Source organism: Cygnus olor, chromosome 9 (assembly GCF_009769625.2).
Source record: "Cygnus olor isolate bCygOlo1 chromosome 9, bCygOlo1.pri.v2, whole genome shotgun sequence".
NCBI lineage: Eukaryota > Metazoa > Chordata > Aves > Anseriformes > Anatidae > Cygnus > Cygnus olor.
In genome coordinates, this window is record NC_049177.1 from 14,087,467 (window position 1) to 14,100,034 (window position 12,568).

The 12,568-nt window shown below is 36.1% G+C and overlaps 1 protein-coding gene across 4 annotated transcripts in view; it reads right to left on the minus strand.

Moving 5' to 3' along the window:
• Positions 1-356: 356 nt before the first annotated feature.
• The window catches only part of OPA1 (OPA1 mitochondrial dynamin like GTPase), a 52,956-nt gene continuing 40,744 nt past the window's right edge, over positions 357-12,568 (minus strand). For all 4 annotated transcript variants that reach the window (XM_040566817.1, XM_040566815.1, XM_040566818.1 and 1 more), the window contains 2 exons: positions 2,851-2,942; positions 357-2,330 (listed from right to left, as the gene is read on the minus strand). In XM_040566817.1, coding sequence (XP_040422751.1) covers positions 2,878-2,942 — 65 coding nt within the window. In that variant the 3' untranslated portion in view covers positions 357-2,330; positions 2,851-2,877. The remainder of the gene's footprint in view (positions 2,331-2,850; positions 2,943-12,568) is intronic.

A 12,568-nucleotide genomic window follows, 5' to 3' on the forward strand; every position in this document is an offset into this window, starting at 1 on the left:
GATCACTTCTGGTTAATTGAATCTAATCATGAAATCAAATTACTGCAGACTTATAATTCTTTACTGCTCCTGATAAGCAGGTCTGCAATTTTAAGCTTTGTGGAGCAAAAACACAGCACCTTCCATATCAGAGTGTTACAGTATTTCTGCAATCAATTTTTTTGTATTCTTCTTCATCTGAAAAAAACAGATATACTTTCTGAATTTATGCATGGGTTGGTAAACTAAATACTCTATATTTCTCAAAACCATTGTCCCATTAACTATGTTTAACTTCCAGCATACATTTTCACAGCTTAACAAAAGAGAAAAAAAAGGCCAAAGTGACTTCGTAAGTTAGGTGCAATAGCACTGTGTTCAAAACCCACATTTTATTTTTCCTTCGGTTACATTTTTATTCAATAAATACCTAGTTTTCATGGAATACATCATGCTAAGTCTTAGATGAGCAGCACAGAGAAGTCAGAACTTAAACTATAGGAACATCACACTGAAAGAGATGAATGCTGGACCACTGGATGCAAAATTTCGCAACATTTACATTACACAGAAGTTTCAAACAGTGATCTCTTGAAGTAATGCAAAACTTTTGTTGTTGTTGTTTTTTTAATACAAAGAGGAATTTAACACAAGTACAGACTTATTTTGCTTGCTATACAGCCTACGGAATCTGTCTTCTGTCTTCACAATTGTGCAAACATACATTTCTAAAGTTACTGTCAGAAAATGATGATGATACAAGCTTTTTCTTCATTGTTTCAATCCTTAAAAACTCATTCTCATAAAGCAGTTTTAAACAAAAACAAAAAATCCCCAAACATAGTTAGATTACCTCGAAATATTTAACCTTTCAACAACATTTTATGAATAGCTCTATATTAACTTTTTGTACAAGGGGCTAAATACTTTATTGTCTGAATATTTAGGGAGAATTTTACCAAAGTTCTCTGTTTTTCAGTGAGAGCAAACAGAAAAAGTATCTGTCATAAAATATTTGGAAACCTCTCTTTTAATTGCCGAAAGTTCAAAAACCAATAGCCTTTTCAAGAGAGGAAAATAAAGCTATGTCAATTTTTTCAACCTTCATAATCAGACAACTGCAAAAACAAATTGTTGTAAGCCTAATAAGCCTGATATCTTCTTCCACAGAAGCATTCAGAAGTGTATCCAGATCATCTGTTGCAAAGTGTGGGCAGAAAAACACTGTGGTGATTAATCACCAGGCACCTATGACACAGAGCCTAAATCATGCTTAAATTTGTCAGAAGTGACATTTCTATGGCAAAACTAAAACAGTAAAAAAAAAAAAAAAGACTATATTTACTGATTATTTTTACTGTATTGAATGATAGAAATCAAGTGGGTATGGATGGACCTTTTGTTTAACTTCTATATTGAAGTGATTTTGGTCTTAGAGTAGCTATTAGAAAAATTAAATTAATTATATTTTTGCTTTTTTAGTTAAGGAGGTTGGACAAGTTGGAGTTGTACAGAGTATCTTTCTACATTTTCCATGTAATCAATTTACTTTGTACCTATGGGGAAGAGAGGAGTTAAAAAGGAAATCAAAGTCTGTGCAATCCCAGAAATGAAATGTAATCGGCTATGATTCAGAGTAACAACATGTATTAGGAAAGAATTGGTAAAAGGAACAGCTGTTGACATTATTTCCTGAGCCAAACCTTTTAAGGTGTCAGTGAATAGCAGTCTGTACTTTCACTTGAAAGCACTAGAAGAATTCCTTGGATGACATCTCTCAGGAGGTTAGGATTTTAACAAAATCCACAACTTCCTCTCAAGATCTCAATGCCATGCTTTAAATTCTGTACCAGAGTGATCACAGATGGTTTCAACACACAGCTTAACAAATAGAAGTGGCATGACTTGGAAGGGTGGTTTAATGTACATACAAATACTAAACTTTACGTCAAACTTTCAGGATCATTTGCAGGCAAAAAACCAACAACAGATAAAATCACTTTATCAATCTGATCCAGCTCCACTGTACAAGACAGATGCCAAAAGCGAAAGCCTTTTTTCCTATCAGGAAAAAAAAAACACCTTAAATGTACAACTTCAGCGAGCTCTCAGGCTATCTCACTGAGACACAAGTCAGATTCTTCTGCTGTATACATTTAGCTTCAAAAATTAAAAAAGCAGGTAGGTTTTAATTGAACTTCTCAATCCCATAAGACATTTTCTTTCTCCTCCAACATTTCAGGATGCTCCCCAAAAGATAGGAAACAGAATGGGACACAAAAGCCATTTTTATTCAGTCTTCTTTGTGCAAGGTATCCTGGAAAAGGCTGCATTCTTGTATAAAGTTGCTTCTGAAACAGAAAGGAGATTATTTTAAAATGCATGCAAATACATCACAGCACATAGGCTTTTGTTTTTGACAATTAATACTGAAGAATAATATTTGTAAGTGACCTGAATGTATATTATTTTTGCTTGCAATATACAGTGCCTATAAGGAAAAGATTTCAAAATGCTTTACAAACAAGAAAATTGCTTCCTTAATTTTCATTCCAGCTAAATACAGCCTCTCTCTTAACATGGACAAAAATAACAAACCAAGAGTAATCAAATAGCTTGAAGTGTTTCACAATATCTGAATAACTAGCCATTAATTGTATTTCTATAAAATTTCACTTGTGGTGTAAAAGCTGAAACTATAGTTTTGCAGATTAGAAGCAAGAAGCAGCAGTAGCCATGCAATGGAATAAAATAAAAGGAATTTTCACAATGTCTTTATGAAAACACGTGCATCTAAGAGACATGAATAATTGTTTTATATTGAACAATGAGAAAAGTATAATAATTCTTTCATGATCTAAACATGATTACCTGCTTGAACGATTGTTCGTCTAAAATCTATTTTTCTTGATGGAGGGCTTCTATGAAAGCTTCAAGTTTTTCCTGAATTTCCCGAACTTTTTCTGAAGAAATAAAAAAGATGGTCATTTAAATATCTAGCTACTTACATTTTTCCACATCAGAAGAAATGAAACTGTTCCCTTTGAACAAAGAACTTCTACAAATACATTTCATGATTATCATGCTAATAATTCCATAATTTACCAAAGAAATCCCATATTGTTGTATTTCAAAACCCTGAAACTTCCATTACTTCATGCACAGCAGAAGTGCCATACACCTGTTACATGTAGGGAATTGTTACCCTTTAACTAATGTCCACTAACCCACCTCTCTATTAATCAAATATCCTTATTATCTACAACAAGTGTCACAAAAACCACAAATCATCCTAAAAAGAGTTAAAAACAAGTGACCTTTCAGCAGGCAGAATTTCAGGGAATGGTGAATTTCAGGGAACTAACTAAACAACAGTATTCAATACCCCTATACAAAAGGGCATATACAATATTAAAAATGTTTAACGTTTACACTTTATTTCCTTGCATATCAGTAGTAACCAGATGGACGTAGGCAGAACCTTATTTTATACAAACACTAAAGATGGGAGCTTATTTCTTAAAAAAAAAAACCAAAAACAAAAAACAAGACTGGAACATCACTGCAAGTAACTACTACGAATAAAAAGGTAACATTGGGAAAAATACAGGATTTTAGGCATTTTTCCACTCTTTTCTGAATTCCACACAATACTTGTCATCATATAGCCTATTTGATTTATTAAACAACTCATGAAGCAAGGTTTAGAACCTAGCTGGAATCTAAAGCCTGCAAGATTTCCTCCTTCTCTCTCACCAGATCCTCATTGAAGCTCCTTCTGTGTGCGATTATAGCCATGAAAAATAGCACACTTCAGAAAAATGAGAGGGGGGACAGACAAAAATAAGTCCAATGAGAATAAACATGTAAAAAATGTCCTGTCTCTCCCCTTTCCCCCACATTCCAAGATAAAAAATACTGTTGGATTAAACCTGTATGTTGCTTGATATACAAGGTTTGAGCTTTTCTTTTTCTTTCCTTTTTTCTTAAATCTATCTTCTAGTAATGTTTTCTTCCCTTTGCCAATACCATATGTTATAAACTTGCTTTGCTGAGCTGAAATAACAGCAAAACAGAACAAAAAATACAGCTATTATCCTTAAATGGGGATACATAAGCATTATGGGAGAAAGAAGTAGGTCCTCAAACAGGAATACAAGAATGTAGGCAAGGGAACTAGAAGTTCATCTAGTAACAAGTGCCAATCCCACGGATAATTACGAAAACCATTTTAGAGCAGTACTAATACCCAAACTCAACAAAATCCTGTAGTCCTGTTCTAGCAGAAGTACAGAATTTTAGTTAGCATTTAATAAAATATGTAAAATAGCCTGTATGGGAATGAAGAAATCTCTAACTTACATCTTTATCATGCAATTTTTAGGTGATGAAAGGCAAATCACTTATACTTTCAACACTTCAGTGTCCCCTTCCCCAGTAGCGCTTATCTACCAGCACAGAGGCACAGGGAGCATGAATCACACTCTGGTTCCAAAGAACTTTCTCTAGTTTCAGCTGCCTTCATTTTTTAAAGTACTTTGATATTAAATGAAGATTACAGTCAGTTTGAGGGTGAAAGCTGTATTTTTGGAAGTTACAGAACAGCAGTAGCCGATTTTTAATTTTTTTTTTAGCAGAAAAAGTCTTGATCCAGTTCAGCAGAGACAACCTTTGAACGCTGCCAATGGAAAAAAAAAAAAAAAAAGGAATTCACACAATCACTTCTTCTCACTAAGTTTGAAGTATTTGTTTGCTATCCTTAAGTCAGAAAAAAGTAGTTTGATTTTTTTGGCATGTCAGGATATAAACCTCTCATGTAACAAAAACAATAATTTGGCATTTATTAGGCAGCTGCTTAGCACAGCTTCTAATATTGATGCTGCGTATGTTTACAAAATTAACATTTGAAAAAAGTGTCCTATTATCTTGGAGAGAGTCAACACGTTTTTGGGAATTGTTAATCCTGTATCTCCCTCTCCAAAATGAGCAGCAGTTGCCAGTGATAACTAGAGATTCAATCTCACCGTCCAGAAGGTCTCTTCATGTTGTTTAATAGCTTTGTTTTTGGAGTGGATATATGTATTTATATAGTAACTTATAGTTGGTACATTTTTCCCCAAATATACTTTTCATATTGATCAAACTATTAGACTCAGCGAAAGCAGGCAGATTTAGCAGTATTAAATGCAAATATTTTCCCTTCTCAACTCCTCGCTAATGAAATATTCAAGTCTTGAAAATTAATAGCATCAGCAAAAATCTGTAATTATTATTTCACCCTTGAAAAAAAAAAGGTTTGTGCCAACAAAAGCTATTTTAATTTTCTGATTAGGGCATATTAAAATAACAGGATAGCAAATATTTATTCCACCAGAATGTACTGAATCAGCTGTGGTTGCTCAGAGAACAGACACACTGAAATTGCCTCCATATTATGAGAACTTTATTAGTTTTTATACTTGGACAGAATTGAAATGATTGCTTAACTGTAATAATTACGAGGTCTTGGGGTAATTTAATACTTTGAAAAAACATGCTAGCTATTCTTAAGAAACAACAGTTACAATGACTGCCAAATAGCTGCAATTACTCATGCTATGCCTTGCATTCCTAGCAGTAGGAAAGCCTCCTGCAGCAGCAGGTACCAGCCAACCTGTAAGATTGACCCCACAAGTCCATTCTGTACCACAGAGAAACGCTATGTTAAATCAGCTTACCTTTTAAATAGGGGAACTGCAGAGTTACGCATTGACACTGCACACATCTTAATAAACCAGTAAATATAAATGCTTGGCAGAACTTTTCTGAAGAGTACAAGTGCAGGGGCTGCAATTCTGGGATAGATGCCAGTAGGTTCCCCAGCACTTTATGACACTGCATTTGCCACAAAAATGTATTGTTGCAGTTCAAGAGTCAGATTTTACCTGCCTTTAGTTGAGGAAGTTTTTGGATGCAGTTCTCTTCTCTGTGAAATACACAATCTGTGTAGTCAGATTTGCAGGGTTATCATTGACAGCTTCACCAAAATATTATTGATTGAAAACTTCCTCAAAAAAAGTGCTTTAATTTGCAAGTATGTATGAACATGTCAAACCCCGAACATCACTTGGGTTTCAGGTAAGACCACTTACTACAAAAGGTAATTACGAGACAAAGTGACCTGTTGCCCTTCCTGTGTATTCTGATTGTGTTTTTCCATGTAGAAGTAAATCTTGGATTAAAAGCATTCAGCTTGCTAGCAAACAACTTCTGTAACATGTTAAACTAGCTCAGTACTGTTATGCCATGCTCCAGTATCACAGAAGGCTTTGAAGTACTCCAATTATATGGTATTTCAGAAGTTTAAATATGCACTATAGTTTCTAGAAAGAACACAGTGTCTTTGACAGTTTTGAGGCAGAATTGAAGTTACAAATAAATAACACTTAAGCAGTGATAAAAAAAATCAAATGGTATCAATGAAGAATAACTGTAACTGAACCCTTTTCTCCATCTTCAGATCAGTAAAATTCACAGGCCTAGGGGCAATGAATGGCTATTCTATTTCCCATTTACCCTGTGTTTACCTAAAAGATAAGCTGTTCTTACATCAGCTCATTATGCGTCTTGATCTGGTCGTGAATATTCCCATAATCCTCCTTCCATATCCCATAAAACTTCACTGACAGAATGAGGAAATTCTTTATTCGGATGTCTTGAAATCCTCATTCATGCACAGTCTATCCTTATCTCCATAAGAAATGATATTGCTACCTACTCATTTTCTTTTCATTAATTCTGTGATACTAGATCTAAAAGGCCCAAACCCAGACTAATTGACCTGTAATTAGGATTCGGATATGCTTTGAACACACCAAAAAAACCCCACAGCCACAGATAAAGTTGGCTTTTCTAACATCATAAGATGTTCAGAAGAAAACCCACTCAAATATTCATTCTCACGAGGACTGCTTGCTCACTGGTTGCAGGCCATCTACCAATTAACAGCTGAGGCTGTTAACAGAGGCTAGAGAATCGCTGCTAAAGTGAAACAACTAAAATATCAAATCTAACAAACAAAACTCCTGAAGTAAGGTCAAATAATCTTAAAAATAGTGTTAAACAAATTTTAAAATAAAGCTTGTTACTTATTTCAACAATACTTTACGTAGCAAGAAAAAGGTTTCTAGGTATTTTCCAGCTGCATTAATTGGTTTTATAAGATGTGACCTCTCTCCACAAAATTGGTCTTGCTTATGCTTCTAAAAATAAATGAAATTATAGGCATTCAAATCAAACATACTTACATGTAAATAAGCAGTGGATTTAGCACAGAATTTTAAAGATAACCATGTCTCTCTGTCTCACAACTTGGAGAAAACAGCATGAGGATTTTGTTATATAAGGCAAATCAAAATGCTTCCCTTTCCCCTGTTTACACGTCTGCCAATATGGCAATGATTTTCAATTGCACCATCAAGAAAAATTGTAAACTCTTTTGGGACAGAGATGCATTTTTATTCTGTACTTTGATGAAGCACATAGCATGAAAAGGCATGATAAAATTTGTTAATACTTCATTATAAATCCTCCTGTTCTACATTAAAGTGATTTCTACTTCTGACTAATACTTACATGGCTTCAATATCTGTAAGCTCATGGTTCTTCCTTTTTCCCTGGATTTTACTTAGGTTTTAGCCCCCCTCCTCTGCTTTTTTTTTTTTTTTTTTTTTTTAAAAATCTTCCTTTCTTCATCCCTTCATTGCCTATAAACATTGTCACTGCTTGCTGTGCTACTTGTGTGTTACGGTTAATTAACCATAGTGGCAAAAATGTTGAATTTACTGCTGTGAATGCATCATCTTTCCTCCAGCAAAAAGAAAAGCCCAGTCTGTAGTCAGATTTCACCAGGATGCCCAGAAGCACGCTATTAAAAGCTGGAAATGTCGTTCCACAGTTTCCTATTGAAAGCTGAATTTTTGCTTAGGGCTACCTAAGACACAGACCCCATACTTGTACTCAACCCCCTACAACCATCCAGGTGGAGAACTGAAAAAAAAATCTCCCTGATGTTCAACCATTTGCACCACATTCCTGAACTTTCTAAAGGCCACGCAAAAGCCAGACCTCTTGTTGAAACAGCGTGAGGCAGTGTGCTGAAAGGCACTCCAAATAACGTCCCAAGGAGCAGGCTTTCCACCCACAGTTACCAGACCTGCACCAACACGCTTTCTCTTGGCTCACTCCACCGCAGTCTAACAGGTCCTGTAATTCACTGATCGGGGCAGGGTCATGTCCTGCTGAAATTTAGACAATCCTTTGAAACCACCCATTGCACTTTTTGCCAGTTTCCTCTTGTTCGCATACCATATTTTCCTCTGGTTGAGGACAAGAGGAAAGCTAAAATTTTAAGAGGGAAAAAAACGGCAAAACCACCCAGGCTGCCCTTAAAGAGACAGAACATCATTTATCAGCTGCAAAGACAGATTTATAAGTAGAGGGCCCCCTCTGTTCCTTTAAGGCTGCAAAACAGATGGGAAGTGAATGGACAGTCAAAGGGTCAAGAAAACACACGGGAGGTGCTGCTTGTCTGCTCTATGTATGTTCCCAGCATAAGAAAGAGGTCAAGATTGTAACTGCATGGCTGGGTGCTGGAAAGGCCTTTTCTTTAAGCTGTTACAAAGACAAACGCTGTTCCTCATCCTGCTGTCAAACTGTTATAAATATTGGTTTGTCAAGAGAGTTTCAGCATTTTTTTTTTTTTAAAGGCTGAACAGGAGGATGAATCATGTGAATGATTCTTAAACAATTGGCTCATTAGTGTAATAAAAGCACTGCAGAACTCGGCAAAGTTTAAATGGAATTTATAATAGTTCACGTAGTCAATCCCTGAATCATTAGAAATAGACAGCCTTTAAAATGCAAGCTTGCAGAGAACAGCTAGCATACTCTTCAGTTACTAGCAGTTTGAATGAAGATGCTAACTGATGCTTGCCTTCGCTATGACCATGTTTCTTATACCTACTGCAATCTGTAGTAAGAGTTGAATTTACCGCCAGATTAATTGAATTCTTTCTAAAAATTCTGATTTCAAAGTATGCTCACTGGAATGGGGTAATTCTGATACTAAGCTTTGTAAATACATTTATGGATCAGGCTTCCCCTCTCAGACATATACCCATCATTATATTCAGAGTTAGTTACAACCCTTCTACTTGCCACCTTAAATCCCTTTGCCATCCTGAGCCAACTGGCATTTTAATCCACACGACATCTAAATCAGTGTACTCCTGTTATCAGTCCCAGAAAGACGATGATGAGGACAGAGACATACTCTAACTACTGAAGTGCATCAGGCGAGATATTTTCATTACAAAATAAAGACAGTATTTCAGTGTCCTCTCAGAAATATTTATTTTAAACCCTAGAATGAGAGAAGGCACCAGTCATGTTCTTTCAATACCACTATTAAGATCTCCAAGGGTCAGTCAGAATCTCATTTTCACAGATATGACTTCATCTGCAACTGACCTGGCTGAAAAATTTCCTTTAGCATGGCATTAATAGGAGAAAACAGAGAAACTGTTTCTTACAAAGACATACAAATTGAAAATTCTTCTTTTCCCTCTTTACAGGTGAATCTGCCTCTAAAGCAGGAAAAGATCAATTAGATTGTAAATTTAGCCTGTTCTAAGAACCTAATAAAATTTTAATCTTAAGTAATTTTAGACAGAAAAAATAAAAGTAAAAATCAAAGCTGCCATCACTGAAGTTGCTTCTGTTGCAAGTATTAATATCATATTCCCCCTACATATTTTATCTGAGCAAAGCTATCAGTTACCACTTTTATTTCAGACTAAAGAGAACGAGGCAGCAGTAGAAGATAACCTAATCTGAAAACACTTCAGCTATTTTTACAAGGTATTGAGCTTTGCCACATTTTTTTTTAGCATTACTAATAATGCTTTTTAGCACCAGAAATGGGAATTGTGCATTGTGCTGGTGAAACTGTAGGTTACCAATCAATCAATGCCTTGACCTATAGCTGCCCCAGATTCGCAAGTGGGACCTTTGCAGCTTAATGAAATGGCTTTGACAACATGCTTCCCTACTCCTCAGCCAAACAGAACAGAAGCTCACTGTATTTCTTGGAGCTGTCCCCAGGGCTCTTCATACTGGCAAGCACGAAGTCCTTCTGTCCCTGGCAGGGCAGGAACATAGAGCAGAGGTATGTGCCTGAAGCAGAAGTGACAACTAAGCAGACTTCTGACTTTATACAAGATGTTTCTACAGGTTATTACACAAGTCCCTCTTGTCTACAGAAAAGAAACTAAATATTACCACTGCAAAATGTGAGGCCACATTTTGAGACTAGTATACATTTCTATACTGCCATTAAGGTTAGCTTAATGTACAAATGCAGCTTAATAAAGATTAATAATCAAGTTTATGAGAGTCATGATGTCTGCAGTAGCAAGGTAGGACTTGGGCTCCTTCCAGTCCTCTGTCTCTACCTTAGATTTTTAATTAAAACTGTTCTAATAACTCTATCTTTCAACAGAATTTAGTTTTGCTGCCTACTGGACAGCTAGAAGGAGCTTAGCAGCAGAATGACAAGGAAACCTCATAAAACAGACTCACCTCTTGAATCAGACTTACAGACACAGTTTTCATTTCAAAATCAAGAAAATTAACCTAGCATGTATCAGAACACGATGTCACTCATTATTTTGGGTGGAAATGTCAAAAAGTAGAAGGTAAAGGCAAACCAGAAATATTACCCAATGATTCATCCAGTGTTGTAAAATAATTTACTTTTTTCTAACTGATGCAGAAAAGACACATACAGCTATAAATGTAAGTTACTTATGTAAATGCTACCGTACCCTCGGAGCTATGAAAGTGTAAGGAGACTGTAACAGTATAAATAACTGATATACATTGGTTCTCCACCCAAAACAAAATGTACTCAGTAGTTAGTTAAATAATGATCTGATATGCTATCAGGAATATTTATGTGAAACTCTATCAGAAAATTAGATTGTGATGAGATAAATTTTTAGATCACAATAATAATGAAGTTAATGACCATCAAAAATGAAGTTTGTCATCATGTTCTGAGGAAAAACAGATTGTTCTGCTATGAGTTTCTTAGTTTATTATCATTCCTAACTGAAAATATTAATCTATTTGTATACAGTTCCACATTAGAAGCAAAGTAGAATCCATTACAATATTAAAAATGCGTAGCACCCATTTCACTGATTTCTTCAGGTTCTGAAGTGAACACTCCACAGTCCCATACTAGTTCTAAGCAAATACCTACACCAGTAAGTTTAAAATTTTGCATTTCCACAAGTAGCAATCCCTACATGATAAGTACTTACTTAAAACTTGATTAATAGCTACCCTCAAATAACCAGTTCTGAAAAAAAAAATAGCATCCAATTAAATATTTTGATCATTGCATCGTTAAGGGCATTTTAGGAAAAAAATTAAATTTGGCAAAAATTAAATGGCCCTCGATTACCAGAAATGTGGATCTAGGCATAGGTCTAGATTAACAGGGATTAAATATGTCATTACTCATGTGGCAGTTTATCATCATTTTTCAACGTCAACTTTAAGTGATAGGCTTCGCTTAGTCAGTGACAAATGCGCTGAACTTTGTAAGCACCCGTTTCGGAACCTGGACACCAGTGCCTAACTCTTCATCAATAACTTCAAGGAATCGTAGCAGACGCACTTTGGTCACCTGGGATTCTTAAGTTAAGTAAACCATCACTCCATCACAGGAGGTTTACACGTGATGGATGTTCTCCCTTGAGGATTACTTCCCTCTCTGAGAAGATGCAGCTTTTAAAGCACTTTCTGCCATGATACAAAGCAGGAACTACCTTATCTGCACTTTGACAGAGACCATCCTACACATTCTTCTGGTTCTAATTCGTCAGTTTTGTGCAGCTGCCCCAGAACTTAAAGAAAATAAAAAACATTCAGCCAGGGTCTTTCATATCAAAGCACACTTAGGTTAATTTCATAAACTCTTTACGTGGAATTAAAATCAATAACCATGTGAAAAACAATTGAATTGCATTCTATCCTAGTAACTGCAAGTTAGCAAATCTACTAAACTAACAGGATGCATTTTAGTTTCATGTTGTTGACTTGCTCGTATTCAAAGGAGGGGAACTGGAAGACACGAAGGCACCAACCAATTTCAAGCGTGTTGCCCCCAACTTTCTGCATCATGGAGCTCCAGGTCCTCTACAGGGCTCACACGGAGCCCAGGAATCACACTGCCACCTGCACGGGGCTGCCGCCAGTAAATCTTGAACTCATTAGACACATATGGCCCACACAAGCACTTTATTTGACTGATTGAGATGTGGGCAGAAATGAACGTGTTCGAAGGGACAATCAGCCTCTGAAAAGATGCAGGCCATACTAGCATCCTGGTGGGAGCTGCTGGTAGGGGACTGTGAAGACAGCAGCTACCCCGCACATGCTTATTAGGAGCCTGAAGATGTGTTTGATGATTCCCAGGGAGAAATGGCCACTCTGATTTTGTGTGAACAGAAGGCTACAACACCTCCTGGTGCAAACTTGT